This window comes from Urocitellus parryii, chromosome 6 (genome assembly GCF_045843805.1).
Source record: "Urocitellus parryii isolate mUroPar1 chromosome 6, mUroPar1.hap1, whole genome shotgun sequence".
NCBI classification, from domain to species: Eukaryota; Metazoa; Chordata; class Mammalia; order Rodentia; family Sciuridae; genus Urocitellus; species Urocitellus parryii.
Window position 1 is genome coordinate 96,682,985 of NC_135536.1, and position 20,922 is coordinate 96,703,906.

The 20,922-nt window shown below is 32.4% G+C and overlaps 1 protein-coding gene across 2 annotated transcripts in view; it reads right to left on the minus strand.

Moving 5' to 3' along the window:
* Trpm7 (transient receptor potential cation channel subfamily M member 7) overlaps positions 1-20,922 on the minus strand; it is a 103,054-nt gene that overhangs the window by 26,109 nt on the left and 56,023 nt on the right. For both annotated transcript variants that reach the window (XM_026393471.2, XM_026393458.2), the window contains exons 18-29: positions 20,765-20,920; positions 20,545-20,688; positions 18,624-18,752; positions 16,935-17,213; positions 13,473-13,647; positions 11,244-11,370; positions 9,057-9,241; positions 8,110-8,242; positions 6,681-7,396; positions 4,157-4,224; positions 2,855-2,914; positions 630-726 (exon numbers count right to left, since the gene is read on the minus strand). In XM_026393471.2, the coding sequence (XP_026249256.2) occupies positions 630-726; positions 2,855-2,914; positions 4,157-4,224; positions 6,681-7,396; positions 8,110-8,242; positions 9,057-9,241; positions 11,244-11,370; positions 13,473-13,647; positions 16,935-17,213; positions 18,624-18,752; positions 20,545-20,688; positions 20,765-20,920 (2,269 nt within the window). The remainder of the gene's footprint in view (positions 1-629; positions 727-2,854; positions 2,915-4,156; positions 4,225-6,680; positions 7,397-8,109; positions 8,243-9,056; positions 9,242-11,243; positions 11,371-13,472; positions 13,648-16,934; positions 17,214-18,623; positions 18,753-20,544; positions 20,689-20,764; positions 20,921-20,922) is intronic.

Genomic DNA, 20,922 nt, shown 5'->3' on the forward strand with positions numbered 1-20,922 from the left:
CAGCTGTGTTGGACACAGTGGCATGTGCCAGTAGTCCCAGCTAGTTGGTAGGCTCCAGAAGGACTGCTTCAGCTCAGAAGTTTGAGGCCAGCCTATGCAACAATCATCTCCAAAAATATCAGAAATACCACCATGGTATAGAAAGTGCAAAACAAGTATGACAGGTTACTTTTTGTGTAAAATATGAGAGAAAAGATTTGTTATATATGACTACATAAGTATAAAATTCTAGACGCAGACAAAAATAATAGTGGCAGTACATGAGATTGGCATGAAAGGGAACTTTTCAAGTATGTATATTTTAATTTCAAATCAACAAATTTATTAGCTATTTTAAAAAGTTAAACAAAAAAATAGGCTGAATACATGGTATTCAATTTGTAAAAGCTAAAATCAGCAGATTTGAAAAAATTGAGTCTTTATATTGCATCTTTACAGACTAAACAATTTCAGAATAATATTAGAATGTTTAGGATTATATGGCTTAATCTCAAGATTATAGTATGACTGGACTAGAATCTTTTGTCTTCTGATTCCCAGACCATTCATTATTCAGGCATATGACAAACATACAATACAAGTAAAGCTTAAATATGTTAGCTAACAACCCATCAAGTTAAACTACTCACCTTTTTCTGAATGAAGAGAAATGTTAGCCTTGTGACATTCCGTAAATCCAGCAAAAGAAGTCACAGGTTTCAAAGTGTTTCCAGGAGGAATATCATTCTGTATATATTATACATGTATATAATTTTAAAATAATTGAACTGAATTTCAAGCCACTATTATAATATAAAAGAGTCTCTTGATCTACTTAGCTCAATATGCTTTATTCTACCTGGACAACAAATGTATATTTTAGATCATGATTATTTTCTTCAATGTCAAACTTCATGAAAACACCCTGTGCAATTGCTTATTGGTCATAAATTTATTTGAATGAATCCTTTCCATAGTAATACAAGTTCAAGAAAATTTTGGGAAAATTAAGAAAACTGTGGGGAAAAAAATAAAGTCATTATTGATTCATGGGAAGGAGAAGCTGCTGTCTTATATCAACATAGTGAAAATAGTGCTCTGGAGGAGGCCATTTCTTTTTAATGGGCGTAGTAGCTTTGTTACTGAATAAAGTATACTTGTATAAGCCATATATACCAAAGGATTTATCTTCTCATTTTTTATCAAACTTTAAATTTTCTTCAAATTTGTTCTGACTTATACAGATAAGGACTTTTAAAAAATTTTTTTAGTTATAGATGGATGAAATATCTTTATTTTTGTTTATTTTTATGTGGTGTTGACGATCGAACCCAGTGCCTCACATGTGCGAGGTAGGTGCTCCACCACTGAGCCAGAACCCCAGCCCCCAGATAAGATCTTTAAATGTCTTTACAATGTCCCTTACTATTTTCTATTATTTATACATTTAGAAAATCCTGTTTGCTTTACTGACTTAAAAAATATTCCTATTTCCTTAAAATTTTTCTAAGCTTTGAAACTTTACATTTAACTCTAAAAATTCACCCAACCTTATGATGTTATATGAGAACATAAGCAACTTTCCTGAATTTCCATCCAACTGTCCAAAGTCTTTCTCTCCTCATCAATTTCTAAGACAACATTCCTTATTAATTTTAGTTTTTTGAAGGGTTATTTCTAGGTGAGATAAAATGTTTTGTTAAGTGTTCATGTTTTAACCATGCTAGCTGCAAAATATTTCAGTATCTAACAGCTAATTCTCTTTCTTTTTTTAAATCACTTTTCCCCCCAGATGAACTCATAAATCACATTGAACAATTTGGGGAAGATCTCACACTTGCATACTATTTTGTTTTCTCAACTACAACAATACTAGGCAACCTTTAAAACAAGATAAAAAGTGCTGAATTACTTTCTATGGTTACAATACAGACTCTAATTTCCTTTCTGATTTGAGCTGTTTCTCCTGGAATCAGTTCAAGCTATTTCTTGTTTGCTTTATCTGTTTTAAACACTTTCTCTGATATACTCTTGGATACAATGACATATCAGTTTCCAGAACAATCTATGAAAAGGAATCCTAACCTGAAACTAATGCATAGGTTTTCAAGGCAACTGTAAAATCCTACTTTAATAGAAAAAGTATGTATCTGTGCTTTTTCTAGGAAAAGGGTCTGTAGTTTTCATCAGAAATCCACAAATGATCAAGACTGACCATCAAGAGGTGAGTTCATTATTCTCTTATAGTTTTAGAAAATTACTCAAAATTGTTTAATTTAAAACATTTCAGTAGCTACCATCTTTCTACTAACTTACAGGACCTTATACTTTCTTCTTGCTTTTTCCAAGAAACCTGTCCACATGAGACTTTTTTAGTATACTCCTCTATTTTACATTTAAAAGATAAAACCTGTTGGGAAACCTGTTGTTTCACTCTTTTCCATTAAGAGGTGTTCTTTAACTTTTTGTTCTATGTGTATCAATTGCTTTGCAACAGCAAAATGATGCCACCAGAGTGTGGTAATACAATAATAACTGGCATATAGGAAAAAGAAGATATTATTTAAATAATTCCATATTATAAATAAACTAACTTTGATAGAGACTTATCTGTTCTACTTCTTATCTTTTCTCATTTCTTTCTCTTTTCATCATGTGTTTGCTAAGGGTAGCTACATGCACTTAATCCATTTACTCAGCTCTTTCCTCCTAAATAATTACACATAATAGAAAATTTAGACCTTTAAAAAAATGCCATAGAATTAAAATGATTAGAAAACACTGCAAATTATGGTTTTATGGTTAAGTCCACTGAAACCATACCTACATCCTATATCTAATTTTCTGACTCCCATGTACACTAATGAAACATTACCTGATATTTAGGCATCTCAGAATACTCCAGAATCGTGTTTTCAACATCGTTCTGCTGTTCCTATTTGGGCAAGAAAACTATATAACTATTTTCAAGCATAAAGGCAAATACAGAAAGAAAAACAACCCATAATTATTACATCTCAATTTGCATATAATCACCAACTAAATTCCAAGTTAACAATATCTAGTTAGTAGACATTACATTCAATATTTTAATCAGAATATATGTAATTAAAAATACAAATGTTAGTATAAATATCAAAGTGCATTTAAGTCTACCTTTTTATATGTAAGGTAATATGTTCTGACAATTACACAATTAAGTTTGGATTATATAAGGAAGAATTACCTATAGAAATTCTAGGTTATGATTTTCTGGGGATAGCTTTAGGAAAAAAAAAAAAATTTTTTGTGTAGTGCTGGGGATTGAACCCAGGACTTTATGCATGCAAGGCAAGCACTCTACCAACTGAACTATATCCCCAGCAGGGAAAAATACATTATTTGTAATTGTATTTGTCACCTAATCATTTCTACAATGTGAGTTCCTTAAGGGACTAGGAAGCATAATACTTTTCTAGGTCTTTTAAAATATCTTGGTATATATACATTATTATTATTATTACTGGGGGGGGGAGGGCAGGGACATGACCACTGAGCACATCCCCAACCCTATTTGTATTTTATTTAGAGACAGGGTCTCACTGAGTTGCACATCAACTCTTTGAACTCCTGCCTCAATCTCCTAAGCTGCTGGAATTATAGGTGGGTGCCACTATGCCCAGCTTAGCTACATTATTGCCCTTCAGTGTTACAAGTAATTTGTGAAGGCAATATTAAGAAATAAAAAAACTAATTTCAGGCAGAAAATATACCCTCCTCTTTTTTCTTTTTTTTCCAATTGTTCTATACATTTCAAAACTTAAAAACAAATATTTACTGAAAATCTAGCCTTTGTACATTACATATACCTCTAGGCTATGGTTTTCCTTGAGCCAGGATCATGTTGCAAATAAACTTTGGGGCCAGGAAAAATTTTTGAGAAAAATGCTAAATGGGTGGTTTTTTGTTTTAATTTTAGCTAATAAAAAATGCAAGCTATTTGTACATTTTTTTTCATGTTCCTCAACTGCTTCTACTTTCTTTCAAATTGTGTATAGTTTCAAATATGTAGGATTATCATGTTGGTGGTCTCTGCTAAAACTATGTATTTACTGAAAAAAATGTTTAATTCTACTTTGAACTAAGTATCAAAATTGTGAAATAAAAATAAATCATGCTCTTACAAGTATGTACTTACAGATAATAGTTCTTTTATTTTGTTTGATGTTTCTTTAAACCTCTGTAAGTCCATGCTATCTCTGTGCCCTTTAACAGAAAAAAAAAAAATCACAATAAAAAATTTTTGTTCTTCCTTATTAAGTAAATGACATTGTCTAAAGTCTATAAAGGCAAATGAAATATTTGCCAAGAAGCTGATGAAGACTTGTAATTCAGTTTATATTAATAGCAAAAGTTCTTCAAACAGAACCCAACATGTTGATGTGAGTAAATAGCTTGAAATTTAAAAGAAAAGGGGGAAACAATAATTCTTACTATGAATAATAAAATATAAAAACTAATTATACGTAGCCCCCACTGGTAATACATTATCAAACAGGACAAAATGTTTTTTAGGACCCTGGGTTTCATTCCCAGCACTGGAAAAAAAAATTTTGTTTTAATAGATTGGGATAAATTCTATGTAGGAAAAGTTATGTATCTATAACCCACAGCAAACTCCACATGGCCTAGCAGTACTAGTACATAGTACTAATGTGCTGAGTACCTAGATAACCTGTCAGGCTGGACTTTCTATATTTTACAATGGTTTATTACACATTCCTTACACAATCATTACACATATTTCATGACTAGGTAAATTTCTATGCAGGGAAGGCTACAAGAAGTATTGAAGACAATGGTAGGAAACCACCTGATGGAAAAATAAAGGGCATTATTCATACCTTGGAACATTCTGGTTATACTCCAAACAACCCAAATTATTTACTAAAAATTCTCTGTTAAATACTTTAAAACACCATATTCTCCCAAATTATAGGAACTCGGCTAGGTCTATAAAGCATTCTCTACTCACTCATTCCCTTCCAAATGGCACACTGCCAGCATTTAAAGATGATTAAATCTCCCTTAACATTAAAAACAAAATATGATAAACACAAAAATCAAAGTCTCCCACAATCATTCCCTTTTTATTCTCTCCTCCATTTGCACTTTAATTTGGCTTTTCCTGTATCACTTCTTTATTGAAACAGTTTTCACCAAGGTCATTATGTTTTATCAATGCAAAAATAAAATATTTTTCTCTCTTCTTATCCTATTTAATCTATCATAGGTGTAAGAGTGACTCTTTCCTTTTTTAAGTGCTCTCATTTCTAGATTTATAAGATAGATCATAAACACAAGACATATATTTGGTTGGGGGGGGGAAGAAAGATGTGGCATGCTTAAACTGTCTAATTTTATATTTTTATTAACATTTTTAAGATTTCTCCCAGGGGCTGGGATGTGGCTCAAGCGGTAGCGTGCTCGCCTGGCATGCGTGCGGCCTGGGTTCGATCCTCAGCACCACATACAAACAAAGATGTTGTGTCTGCCGAAAACTAAAAAATAAATATTAAAAAAAAAAAATTTCTCCCCATATCACCACAAAGTTTTAGTCAGTGATAGACTGCATAAGATTACATAAGATTAGTCCCATAAGATTACAATGGAGCTAAAAAATGACTATTGCCTAAGTGATGTCCTATAACTCACAGTTGGGGTAGTAAACAAACTTACTAAGCTGCCAATTGTATAAAAGCTTAACAACATGATTATATATAATACATAATACTTGATAATAACTTTGTATCATTATGGTATATTCCTTCTATTTATAAAGTTTATTGTAAAATAGAATATCATTTTATGTCATCAATGACCTTATATATCATGTGTTTACTGTGTATCTAGGTTTGTGTAAGTACACTCTTGATTTTCACATGATTAAAATGCCTAATGTGTCCCATTGTTAACCAAGCTATGATTGTCTTGGTTTCACAAGTAGACTCCTGGTTTCCCAGTCAATATAACGTAATAATTAGCAATGTACCTTTCACTATAAAAACTGTCCTGGGGGAACTGGGGTTGTGGCTCAGCAGTAGAGTTGTTGCCTAGCACGTGCGAGGCCCTGGGTTCAATCCTCAGAACCACATAAAAATAAATAAAAAGATTGTGTCCAACTACAAATAAAAAAATTAAAAACTGTCCTGGTTTGAATAAAAATAAAAATCATCCTATTTATACTGTTCTTTTTGCCTATTGTTTACAACTTCCCTGTACCTTCCTATTGTTCCCTATGTACCTTACATATATAAATCACTCAGGTTCTTCCAACAATTGACCAAATTCAATTAAAGATATATTCAAATTTTAAAGAGGCCAAATAATTTTTGTGTACATTGCTACTATAGTAAATTTTACTAAAGAAATATATGACAATATAACTCTTTTTTAAAATTTATTGAGTTGTAGATGAACGCATAGTATCTTTATTTATTTTTATGTGGTGCTGAGGATTGAACCCAGTGTCTCACACATGCAAAGCAAGTGCTTTACCACTGAGCTACAGCCCCATCCCCAACAATATAACTCTTAAAGCCCAAATCAACTTATTTCCCCCACTTCTAATTCCTTTAAAATGTTTAGAACTACACAAAAAACAGTCCACTTGTCCTACAATATTTTTATTAACTAGCTAATTATTTTCATTTCAAACTTACCTACAAATGCTCCAAATTCTATACTATCTCCTTCTGCAGCTTTAAAGCAAATACTTTCTTGATCTTTGGTTACAGTTTCCAAGTGGCTTTTGCAACTTGGCTGGGACGGTGTACTAACAGAGAATTTGGTTGGTGGGGATGACAGGCGTGGTGTGCTATTAGGTGAACTGCCTAATTTTTGACTTTTATTAAATAGTTTTAAAATTTCTACCGCATGTCGTCTCTGTCGCAGTTCTGGAGGAGAAACAGCACTTGGGAATAAGGCACCACAAGAGGAACCAGCCTCTGGAAAATTGAATTCTTTTCTCTGGGGTATTACAGGTAAATCTTGACCAAACATGTTACATTGGGGATCTTTTTCATCTTTCATGAAAATATTACAAAGAAAAGGATTATTACTTTCAAGATCACCTTGAGGAAGAGAGGAACTAAGTGTATTTACAACACTGTGCTTTTTCCATACAGAAGGTCTTACAGGACCATCATCAATAAGGTTCTGAGCCAAATGTTTGGATATACTCAATTCTCGTGTGATCTCGTTGTGAACTTTGCTAGCTTCTGAAGCTTTCTGGGCAGTGAGTGTTTTTAATGTATCAACTGTCAGGGCTGAAAGATCTTGCAAATGTCCAATCTGAGAATCTAATGACTGTAATGATCGTTTTATGTAGTTGACTCGATCTCCAACTTCTTTAATCTGAATGCACATCTGCTCCACTCTGTAGGGGAGAAACAGGCCTTTTATGAATATTAAAAATAAATGAAGAAATTCTCTTTGTAGTCTCAAATAAATGACAATACAAAGAAATTTTAAATGCATTGTTTTATAACAAATGAGGTAAGTTATGAAAACAAAGTCTGGCTATTTATTTATACAAGGCATTCTTTATGTTTAAGAAGAATCCAATGCTAATGCTGCTATAATAAAACACAAGGTTTCTAGAAGTGCTTTTTTTTTTTTCCAATTTACTCTCCTAAATATAGATATACAGCTACATATCCAAAGAATTACCATTACTGTAACTACAAAAACATCATATGCTTCCAGAATATAGCAAGGCCAATCAAAAGAAAGAAAGGCTTTAAAAATAGTGAAGATAGTTTTACTTTTCTCTCCAGAGTAGAAAAGAGCATTAATCCTGAAACTATAGTAAAAAAATTACAAGAAGGCTAGGAATGTAGCTCAAGAGGTAGAGCTCTTGCCTAGCATGTCTGAGACCCTGGGCTGGATGCCCAGCACCATTGAAAAACAAGGGATTGACTGAATTATATAAAGTACTAGAAGTAAAGAACTGAACTGTCTTTCCAATATATAATAAAAACCTATTTGCTTGACAAAATAAATTAAACAATGACTAGGTATAAGATACATAACTAATATAATCAATTATAATTAAACATATAATCAATTATAATTAAACAACTTCTGAACCTTTCAAAAGTGACACGGATTCTCTCTTCACTTCCAGAATGGAATTTGTCATCTTTTTCATTAAAATACATCTCAACACACTGCTCTTCAAAGTCATGAAGTTTCTTTTGATCTTCCTCTGTTAAGAAAAGTTCTAAGGGAGGAAAGACAAAAACAAATCAATGAAGGGCTACTAGGTTTTCAAACTTTAGCTCCTAAGTCTTATAAATTATTGTGCGACTTTTTTCTCTTTTTAGTGCTGTGTTTCTGCAGCACTAGCCAAGTGTCTTTCTTTTTTCCTCCTTCATGGTGTGATATAAGTAAAATGGTTTCAGGTAAGTTATTCTCTTCTAATTCTCCTTTCCAACACTAATCCCCCTCTCTTAATCTTCCTCACATACCCAGTCAGAGTAATTTCAGAACTCAGCTAGTGGAATAGAAAGCCAATGTAAAATTTTAAGCACAATTTGACACTGATCAATTTCAGGTAGTTTAGATAATTGTCATTGTTTCCAGAGCAGTAAAAAATGGTTTAGAAGAGCTAAAGTGTCATAATCTACATAACCCCCATTTTATTTTATTTTTAAATATTTATTCATTTATTTATTTATTTTTTAGTTTTTGGCGGACACAACATCTTTGTATGTGGTGCTGAGGATCGAACCCGGGCCGCACGCATGCTAGGCGAGCACGCTACCCCTTGAGCCACATCCCCAGCCCCATAACCCCCATTTTAATAAAAACAAACTGAGATGTCATCACCAAAGAGGAGTTTAATACTAAACCTCCTTTTATAGATCATCAAATTGCACCTAAAAATTCCTTTGGTCAGGCACATTTAACAAAAGCCTTCACAATAACATTTAACTAATAATGTTAAATATTACATTGTATTGAGTAAAATCATTACTTAGTCTTCAAGGTGTTATTACATGAAAAAAACATTTGCCTTAGTTTATTTTACTTACTTGGTCCATCAGAAGTCTTATCTTTCTTTCTTCTTTTACATACACAGCAAAACAGAGAAACTACATGGCTAAGAATGATAAGTGGAGGAGGCAAAACTGGTTTCTCATGATAAGCCATAATAAAATGATAACGCTGATACTTCCATACAATATTGGAAATTGCCTTCACTTGTAAATACACATTGCTAGAATAACAAAGATTAAAAATAAACTTAGTTAACCTTATCTAAAAAAGTTTTAAATACTAAAAATTTTATTATAATTCTGGACTAAGTAAGGACAAGTACCCTTCAATAAACAAGACTAAAAAGTAAATGAAAAATTGCTGGGTACAGTAGCACATGCCCGTAATCCCAGTGACGAGAGGCTGAGGCAGGAGCAATTCAAGTTCAAAGCTAGCTTCAGCAACTTGGTGAGTCCTGTCTCAAAATAAATAAAAAGGATTGGGAATGTGGCTCTGTGGTTAAGCACTCCTGGGTTCAATCCCTGGTACCAAAAAAAAAAAGATCCTTTTACGTGCTATCAAATTGGCAACCATTGTGCTACGGTTGAGGCTCAGTGGCAGAACGCTTGCCTAGCACATGTGAGGCACTGGGTTCAATCCTCAGCACCACATAAAAATAAATAAATAAAATAAAGGTATTGAGTCCATCTACAACCAAAAGAAAAAAAATTTTTAAAAGGCAACCATTAAAAAATAATAATACCCAGAGTTGGCAAGAAGTTGAAGGATACACTATATTTTGACTTAAATGGGGAGAAAAAAAAAAAAACAACTAAAAAAAAATCCACATACTGAACAGTTCTACTTTTAGAATAACACTTTAAAGAAATACTTGGGTATTGTTCAAATCGCAATGTGGTGTTTAAGACCAAAAAAGTACAATCTAATTGAGCAAAATAATATATTGGCTTAAAGTATTATAATTTGTATCATGGAGAATCAAGCAGTCATTAAAAATAGATTGGATGTGCACAGTGGCACATGCCTGTAATCTCAGCAATTCCTCAGGGGCTGAGGCAGAAAGATTCCAAGTTTGAAACCAGCCTCAGCAACTTAGCAAGACCCTGTCTTGATATAAAAAAAAATAAATAGGACTGAGGATGTAGCTTAGTAGTAAAGCACTTTTGATTTCAATCCCCAGTACCCACCCACTCAACCCCCTCCCCCCAAAAATTGGAGAGAAATATTCATCAATTTGGATAATGTTCATGTTTTTCTTACTTAAAAATAGCATAGAAAATATAATAATTTTTTTTCTTTCTTAGATGGGACTCTAACTGAATTGCCAAGGTTGGCCTCAAACTCATGATCCTCCTGCCTCAGTGTTCCAAGTAGCTAAGATTATAGGCCATGTGTCACCACAAAATAACAAGATTATTTTTTAAAAGAAAACATGGTTTATACATTCACTTAAAATAGATGTACCCCTAAATATTAAGAGTGGAATTAGCCAGGCATGGTGGTGCAAGCCTGTAACCCAGTGGCTTGCAATACAAAGCTAGCTTCAGCAATGGTGAGGAGCTAAGCAACTCAGTGAGACCCTGTCTCTAAATAAAATACAAAATAGGGCTGGGAATGTGGCTTAGTGGTGGAGTCCCCGAGTTCAATCCCAGTACCTGTCCCCCAACCCCCCCAAAAGAGTAGAATTATTGACAATTTTATATTTGCCTTTCTGCTTTCTACATTGAATATGCATTCCTTGGTAACATAGGAAAAATTCCAAATGAGGATCAAATTTATAAAAGAACTGTACATTAAAAGATAATAAAATCTACTTAGGTGCAGTGGCACATGCCTATAATCCCAGCGACTTGGGAGGCTGAGGCAGGAGGATTGCAAGTTCAAAGCCAGCCTCAGTAACTTAGGCCCTAAGCAACTCAGTGAGACCCTGTCTCTAAATAAAATACAAAATAGGGTTGGGGGTGTGGCTCAGAGGTTAAGCACCCCTGGGTTCAAACCCTGGTACCCCCCCACAAAAAAGGCAAAAAAATAATAAAATCTAAAATTTAGAACTTATTTGATTTGGAAAAGCATGACTTCTTATATGTAATTTTTCCATGATTTGAGTACTTTAAGCTGATAAAATTTTTAGATTTTAAATTCTATATATTTCCTTCAAAATGAGTAGAATGGCATATCATCAAATGATATCATAATAATATGCAATTGAATAAAATTCTTACTTGAAAAATGCAATAAGAAGATTCACCATAATGATATACTGTACAAAGAGGTAGACTGCTTGAAGAAATGGAGTCAACCATGTTCCAGGGCCACAGATTTCTGTGATAGTGGAATCATTTGCACACACTTTATGAAGAAAAAAAAAAAAGAATTTTAAATATAGTTATCTGCCAGTAATTGCTATTAATCAGTGTTTAATCTTTTTACTTCACTTAAAATAAGTTTTGATTACATATAAACCTGTCTCACAGATTCTAGCAAAGGACTCTGGAGAGGCAACCATAGAAACTCCAACTTAAAAGCATTCCAATATAGAGGATTTTGTGAGGGGTGTGGACACACTCTGTTCTACCACTCTTCCAGATAAGGAAGTATGTTTAGATATTATGTCTACTTTCAAGGAAGGGTTTGGCCTTAGAATCATTAAGGAGGATAAAAGTTTTGGACTGAGTCACGGTATAACATTATTATAAGGAAAATATTGGAATCTTAAAAGTATGGTAGACTCACAACAAAGCATGTAAATTTATGAAAACAAGAATTATTGACTTCAATTTACAATCCCAAAAAGAGGAATGAAAAAGTTGCTAAAGTGCTTTTTAAATACATAGTGACTAGATTTTAATTCACGGCTTGTCATTATCCTCACCTACAAATGTTTCAGAAATCAGAACATAGCTAAATACAAACATGGGAGGTAATAGTGTTAATACCCATCAGAGAGTCACAAGGAATACCATAAATTAATTTAGGAGGGTAAAGAGTAGAATTAAATAATCATGAATTAGTGACAATTCCTATGCAAATACTTATAGTACACTTAGCAATTCATATTTGCTATTTAAATTAGTATTACTTAAGTAAATTATTAATTAACTAAAATTAGTAATTGTCTTTTCAGTGTCTTAATCATTGAGATTCTCATAATGGCTGTATTATTCCTTTAAATGATTTTAGAGGAAAATTGTGATAAAGTCCTTTTACTTTTAAACAGTTTTATAAATCAACTTCCATTCCATTCAGGTTAGTATGGGGAAGCAAATACACAAGAAAGAGATGCAGGAAACCAAAAACCATACCCAATGCTTTATTAACAACTGCCCAACTAGAGATAACATCATTAGAAAAATAGCAGACAACAAATGCCTTAAACTGAACCAAACAGGTAGCCATTAAACTCAAAATTTTACCAGATTAGTAAAAGTTACTATTATAACTATCTGAGAATGACTATTGACCACAATCTTTGATTTAACCATCCACAAACCTAATTACAATCTTTCTGGGAAGCCCCTGACCTAATCACCCATAAATAGGTGGAAAAGAAGCAACACAGGTATGAGGCAAAGGAAGAGTGACAGAAGAAGGAAGAGAAAGAGTAAGAGAAGGAAATAAGAGAAAACTAATAAGGATTACAACTCAAATGTGGAGGTCAGCAGAAGAGTACCCCTAAAAACCAATGGTAACATCTATGTTCGCAAATTATCTAGGTCATTATTTATAATCATAGGAGTCAAATATGAATGGTAACAAAACTGCAACAGACAATCTTTTAATTAAGAATGGGTTGAATAGGTAGAGGTTAATTCATATATTTGCCTTACCTAGGGACAATACTCACAAATTTGACAGAATCCTGAAAATTGTCATCCCCTATATAACAACATGCTCTAAGCTCTTCAAGGTTTCCAAATGATATTATTTTTATCATTTACCATTGAGCCGGCTCTTCAATATTCAATCCATCCTGATTGGTCTAAACTAATCATTGTACTCCCACCCCACTTGCTAGTAACCCTTTTAGAGATGGAAAGGCTGAAGTCAAGTTGAGCTAACAAGATGAAAACAAAGGTTCAAAGGGAATTTCTATAAAAGGAATTGTTTCCCTCTAAAAACAGTCAAGGATTAACAATGTCTTTCTGTTGCTGTGACAGTCTTACACTGCTAAGGGAAATCTGTATGATAACCAATCCTAAAAATCATTCCACCTCTGAACTTTCTGTCCTGTGAGCTCATAATTAACTAGTCTCACTTTGTACAACAATTTAGGCCAGATTTCCACTGCTTGTAGCTAAAAAGGATTAAAACCCTTTTCAATTACTTTTTCCCCCAGGATTAAGTAATGTATTGTGTGGGGCTTAGGTTATAAATCTGACTTTGAAAAATAGGCAATATAACTGATATAATATTGATTTAAAACAAATTAACCAAAACAAATAAATTCTTACCATCAATTTCATATGCGTAAACTTCACCAAAAATCATCCAGTATGGATGAAAAACTATATCTTTAGCAAGAGTCCAAGATGGTGCTTCATGAGGATAAAGTATTGCCTTTCTAGGAACACCAAAACTAAGTAATACAAGAGCCATAATCACTACAATGTAGAACATATTGGCTACCTGTTTAAAAAAAAAAAAAAGCTGTTAAAATACAAGGGAATTTAAATACAATAAAAAATTTCATTTAAAAATGTATTTCTAAACTCTAATTGAGAAATATAATTTCTGCAATTTCTTTTTATTCCTAATAACTACATTAAAGCAAATCTTATCACTACATAAACCTTAACATCAAGGAGACTTTAAAAAAAAAAAGAGGGCTAGGAATTTGGCTCACTGTTGGACCATCTGCCTGATAAAGTATGAGGGCTTGGATTCAATCCCCAGTACCTCAAAGAAAACAAAAACAAAAGAAAATGTGAAGCTAAGAAAGTCGTGACCATCTTTATCTCTAAAATGAACTGTATCACTGGTTCAAACTAGAGACTGCCCATTTCTAGGGTCCAAAAAGATTTTTTAAAAAGTATAAACATGGGTAGATTTAGGGAGTCAATTTCCCTAAGAATCCTTTCCTAAAGCTTTTCCACTCTTACAATGGAGGTACAGAGTCTCTTTTCCATTCTGCCTTTGGTAAGAATCTTAGGCTCATTTTCAATAGTATGGCATTATTTCCCACCTATTCTGAACCCTACCCTCCTTTGTCTAGGAGTCAAAAACCCCCAAAACTGAATAATTAGTATGGATGCTGAAAAAATAAGTGATACCAATGTCTGGACAACAAATACTTTCACAAGTAGGATAGTGTGTAACACTTTAATTTCAACAAAATTGAAAATGAGCCTGAGTTATCATCTATTAAATCATTGCAAAATAAATGTGGTTAAGTCACAACATGAATTTTTATGTTTTCATAGTAATTCAAAGAATGATGTAAAATGATAATCTAATTACTATCGCTAATTGCTACTATTTACTTAGGAATACAGTTACTTTCTAAAAAGTTCAGATTACCCAATTTTCAATGTCCTATAAAATCCAGGCTAAACATTGTCTATTCAACTGACTGCCAACTAGCTACTCTTTATTATAAAAGAAACTATAGCCAGACTACCTTTTTATTTACATCTTATGCTTTCAAACAACTCATATCCCATTACTTTAAGAAAATTCTCAACAGAATGATCTTTTTCCATGAATCCCCACGTTTTGAATTCATGAATTTAATCAATAAACTATGTTGTTAGGTAAAAATCTCATAATTTCTTGAAATATTTTATATACTACAGGCTCCTCAAGTTAATTACAAAATTATAAAAAATAATTACAGGATTGGTAAAATAAAATAGAGAAATGTGGTTTCAGAAAGCCTGGGGGCAATCTTGATGCTTGCTACATTGTCTTATACAGTGAGAAATAATAAACAATAAAAAGATACTTGGTTAATAACTGGAAATTTATAAAATTTATAATCTGCTGCTAAGAACATAAAAATAAGAGAAAAAAATCTTAACAAAACTATCAAAATAGTGATTGGTCATGTGTGTGTGTATGTATGCATTTCAATCAGCACTGGGGACTGAACCTTGGGTGCTCCACCACTGAGTCCACATCCCCACATCCCCAGCCCTTTTCATTCTTGAGAGACAGAATCTCACCAAGTTGTCCAGCCTGGCCTCAAACATGAGATTTTGCTGCCTCAATATCTTAAGTAGATGGGATTACAAATGTACTGCTGCAACCAGTTAATGTTCAGTAATTTTTATGTAATTTCTTCCTACTTGTAATTACTTTATTCATCCAATCAACAAATACTTATTAAGGAGAGCATAGTATGTAAAGGTACTATAATAAGTACTAGAGAAATAAAAATGATCAAAGCCAGACATGATTCCTACCATAAGGAGTTTAGTCTAGTCTTCTAAAGAAAAAGATAAATAATTTAGTAAGAATGTAGTTTAAAATACAGACACAGACAAAAATATTATGAAAGGAAAGAACATGTGTCCCAGAAGGATATAAAGCAAATAAACTTGATCGAGCTAGGAGGAACCAAAAATCCCTTCCCTGAAAAATATGGTGTTGGAGCAGAGATATGAAGGATAAACTCAGGTTTGTAAAAAACAACAAAATAAAGACAAAACTAAGGGTATGAATGTAGAGGACAGTGTAGTTCCAGGTAGAAAGAAGAACATGAATTATGCTATTCTACAGGGGCTGTGTTAAAAGAAAGAAGAGGAAAAAAAAATTTTTTTTTGATACAGGGTCTTGGTATATTGCCCAAGCTGGTCTTGAACTCCTGGACTTAGAGAGACTCCCAAGCCAGATGCCCAAGTAGCTGTGACTCTAGGCCTACAACATCCTGCCTGGCTTAAAAAGAACGTTTTAAAAAGCTGATGTGACTAAAGTACAGATATGAGATCAAGAATATCTAAGGTTTAGGCGCTGGGAATGTGGCTCTAGTGGTAGTGTGCTTGCCTGTCATGCTCTATTATCAGCACCACATAAAAATAAAATATTCTTTTAAAAAAATCTAAGATTTAATAGTAAAGCAAGGAAGATGTTACCCTTGGAGGAAACAAGATAAAGGGTATAAAAGATTCTATTTCTTATAATTTCATGTGTCTATCATTATTAACAAAATTACATTAATAACAAAATTAAAAAAGGGGAGGGTGGGGAAAAGGAAGAGAGGGAGGGGTGGAAAGGGAGATATAGAAAGAGGATTTTAAATTAAGTACACTGATCTCTTGGAGCAATGTAAACCCATTAAAATTCTTCAAGATGAGGAAGTGACATATACAAATTTGCATTTTTAAATAATCATTCTAGTTATGATGTGGATCAAAGACAAGCCAAACTGGTTGTGAGGAAACAGATCACTAGACTACTGAAGGTGCCTGATGATGTGGTTTGATATAAAATAGTAGCAGTAAAGATAAAAAGAAATATACAAATTAAAGTTATGAGTTCATATTCTTCATTGTCATGCCAAATATTCCTAGGAAGAAATATTTAAGTTACAAAGCATTTCAAGGAAACACAAAGTATGTTTTTTCTAACCATATTTTATTATTTATTTATTTTTTAATGTTTTCTTTTTCTTAGTTGTAGATGTACACAATACCTTTATTTTATTTATTTATTTTGACGTGGTGCTGAGAATCAAACCCAGGGCCTCGCATGTGCTAGGTGAGCGCTCTACCACTGAGCCACAACCCAGCCCCTAACCTTATTTTACTGAATATTTTTTCAAAGGTTAATAAAATATCCTTAAGGAATGATAGATCTGGAGGAAGTATGAGGCAATTCATTCACTGGTTCAAATGAAACTATTTTATAACACACATTTTTATAACTTTTAAGAAATAATAAAACCCAGGAGTATTAGCAGATGTATATCAACTTACCATTTTTCCAATCATCATTACATAAGGTCCTGCTTGTTGATTTACAGCGAGAAAATCTAGCAAACGCACATACCAAAATATTATATTAAGACAGTATATTAATCTTCCAGCCACAAAAACATGATTATCATATGCATTCTCAAAGTTCCATTTGGCTCCAAATCTTAGTCCAAATCCAATGAAGAAAGAAATTATGGCAATTGTATCACTGATATTGAAATAATCACTAAACCACACTTTAATCTTCTGGCTTATTTTCCCAGCTTCAGACATAAAGATCTAAAGGTTCAACAAGAACAAAAAAGTTTAATGAATTTCTTCATATTCAAACATATACTGCACTGAATTATAACACCACAAAGGAATTTTAGTCATACTTTAATGTTTCAAAGTGCTTTTAATCTGTTATCTTGGCATTTAATAATGTACTTAAATACCAAAATAGTAAGCTGGTAAGAGATAATATGTCTTATAAATAAATGACCTGCTCAACCAAGGTCATCCAATTAAGAGGCTAAAAATCTTAAATTATAACAAAGTTCTCTAGACCTGGATGGAATGTGCAATGTTTTGGAAAAGTTGTTTTATATCATATTAAAGTCCTACTTGAGATATACCGGTAGTATCTTCCAAAGATGCCTTATTCATAGAAATTAAATAATTCAATGGTTTAAGTAGCTGTATTTATCTAAATTATCCAAAACATACTGCTCATTATATGAATATAATGAACATTAGAATTAAAAAAAAACTTTTGAGAGGAATGGTATTACATTCACAACTTCAAAATGAAGTGAATTTCTAAATACTGAAAAGTCTCTTGTTCATCTCTCTTAGTCAATTAATTACTGTAGTCACTGGAGGCAACCAGATTATTGTCATCTCATGAATCCTTGTAGACCTCTTTAACAAATACATATTTTTTTTTATCATTCAACAACTTAATTTCTTCAAACACACTGAAAAGATTTTTATAAACATATGAGCCACAGCATTTAAAAATGCATGTTATTTAATAAGATAAATTTCTATATTTAAATGGGAAGTACTATACCTTCTTATTACTTTTGCAATTTCATGTGTTCTCTAAATGTATAACAAGAGTCATGAAATAATTCAAAAGTACTGATGCAAGTGTTATAAAACATTTATGTAGCTTTGAGTTTAAACTGAAAGTGTACAAATTTATTTAAGGAAAAACATTTTTTCAAAATCAGGATGTTAGAAAATTATAATTTAACCTAGACAGGTTTAATTTAACTGACAACTGGATATAAATCTAAATAATGATTTGGTGGGAAATACATATACTTTAGAGGGTAGTATAAGAAAACAGCAAAATGAAAATCTATTTATAATTTACCTACTTAATTGGATATATAAATATATGTGATACCTTTTGAGAGTAATAGCATAAATATAAATATTGAGGAAAAAAACAAAAAAAACTATGCTAAGTTTCAGAGACATATCATTGTATTTGTAATGTGACAAAGTGAACAGCATATTCACTGATTTCTATTTTTTTTTGCCATTATTTTCAGAACAGTAAAAATAAACATGTTCTATACTTCTATAATGTTATCTCCCACTGAATTAACACACACATACACACACGCACATCTCAAACAAAACAAAAAATCTTCCATGCACTTAGTAAGCTACCAGTAGGAAAAACTAAAGACATACCTCACGGACTTTCTCAATGGCATAGGTAAAAATATAAGCAATAACAATCCATTCTTGAACTGAAGGTAACCGTTCCATTTGTACAAGAACTACAAATGTATAAAGCATCAGAAATCCTAAGTATGCCAACTAATAAAAAAGAAACAAAAGTTATATGAATAAAATTGATTACAAAATAAAACATTATGGACAGTTTCATGTATATAAAAATAATTATTTGAGCTAAGGCAGCCTAGGGAAATAAAATGCAATACAAAAAAAAAAAAGGAGAAATTTATTTGGTCACCTAGATTCTCTGTTTTTAAGTAGCCATTCACATGAATACAAATGTTAAAAAACTTACATTCTGGGGAAAGAATTCAGGGATTAGATAAATGAGATTTGTATTACCAGTGTCTAGGAGGGAAGAACAAAACATTTTCACATTGAGAAGGAAAAAATATAGTAAATTAGTCTCGAGTTAGAAGGTATGGGTGTCAATAAAAAAAGCAATGGTTGAAAGAACAAGTTCTCAAATATTCATCTTAGCACAAAGGCATTTGTAGACTTTGGCAAGTGTCTGATAATTGATGAAAAGAAGAAAATTTAAAAAAAAGTTTTCCTAGGAAGGAGAGTGTAAACTTATTTATTCAGACTCAGACGCTGGTTAAAAGCAGGGGCTGGGGCTGGGGTAGCAGCTCAGTGGTAGAGTGCTTGACTAGCATGTGTGAGGCAACGGTACAATTCTCAGCACCGTATATAAATAAATAAAATAAAGATCCATAATTTTAAAAAAATTTAAAAAAAAAGAACTTTTTTTTTTTTAAAGTAGGGGCTAATTTCATGTGTTTCTTTAGATGTGTCCATCCCTAGAAAGAGATATCAGCAAGAAGACCAACTAGAAGTTTCCAGAACTCATTTGCTCTTCCCCTAATTAGAAAACCAAAAAATGAATAAGCTACTGTGCTTCAACAGTTGAGCCACACTGCTAAGGACATATGCTCTATAAACTATTAGTAAAATCCATTTTTCCATGAAACAAGAGAAAAGCCAAGTGTACAGGTAACTAAGCACATAATTAAAGAAATAAATAACTGATAAATAAAACCATATCAATGATCTGGATTACTCTTTATCATCATTGATTAACACAGCAAGCAGGGTCATTTCTAAACTTTTGTGTATTATCTATAAATCCTAGAGCACAAGGAATTGTATCAGTTTTTTGGTTAATATTTTACTATCAGTTTCACTAGATGATCTGTATTTATTACCCACTTATACAACCAATGGTGACAACACATACGTGTTTAGTATATTTTTATTTCCAATTAGAATTAAAATTTGTTAGTGTTTATCATTCCAGATGCTGGCAATTGGGATAATCTAAATTAAATGTATTGTTCTTTAAATCGGAAATACTTTCCAATGATATAAGTTAAATCAAGGTTACTATGGGATTCCAGACCAAAGATTCCCTAAAACATATCTTCTTAAAACATCATGTCTGGGCTGGGATTGTGGCTTAGCAATAGAGTGCTCACCTAACATGTACGAGGCGCTGGGTTCGATCCTCAGCACGACATAAAAATAAATAAAATAAAGGTATTGTATCCAACTACAACTAAAAATAAATTTAAAAAATTAAAAATTAAAAAAACAAACAAAACAGAGCTAGGATTGTGGCTCAGAGGTAGAGCACTTGCCTACCATGCAGGAGGCACTGGGTTTCATCCTCAGCACCACATAAAAATAAAGATATTGTGTCCACCTATAACTAAAAAATAAATATAAAACAAACAAATAAACAAAAAAAACCCCAAAATACAATATCATGTTCTCCCCTGGGAAGGAAGAAAGGGAGGGAGGGAGGGAGGGAAGAAGGAAGGAAGGAAGGAAGGAAGGATAGATAGATTCATGTAAATACTATTTAAAAACATACCGTATTAAACCAGAACTTTACAATTGGTGCATGATAAAAGGCATAAAATTTTCGTGTGATTGGAAGCTTTTTTGATTTTATATGCATCTCCATTTCACTCTTTCCTTCATTACTGTCCAAAATTCTTACTTCTTTAAATACTTCCTAAAATTAAAAAAAAAATTATTGTACATTTATTCACAACAAACTTATATTACTTCAATTTTTTTTCCTTCCTTACCATAGGGATCTCTTCTGTTATGTTTTGAAAGTTGTTTTCACTATCTTCCATTGTCATCTGATGAGCATCTTGAGATTGTGGAATATGGGACATTTCAGCCTTGGTTTTATATTCTAGCATTAATATGGCAGGTGGAACTAAAATGCTTAATATCACCT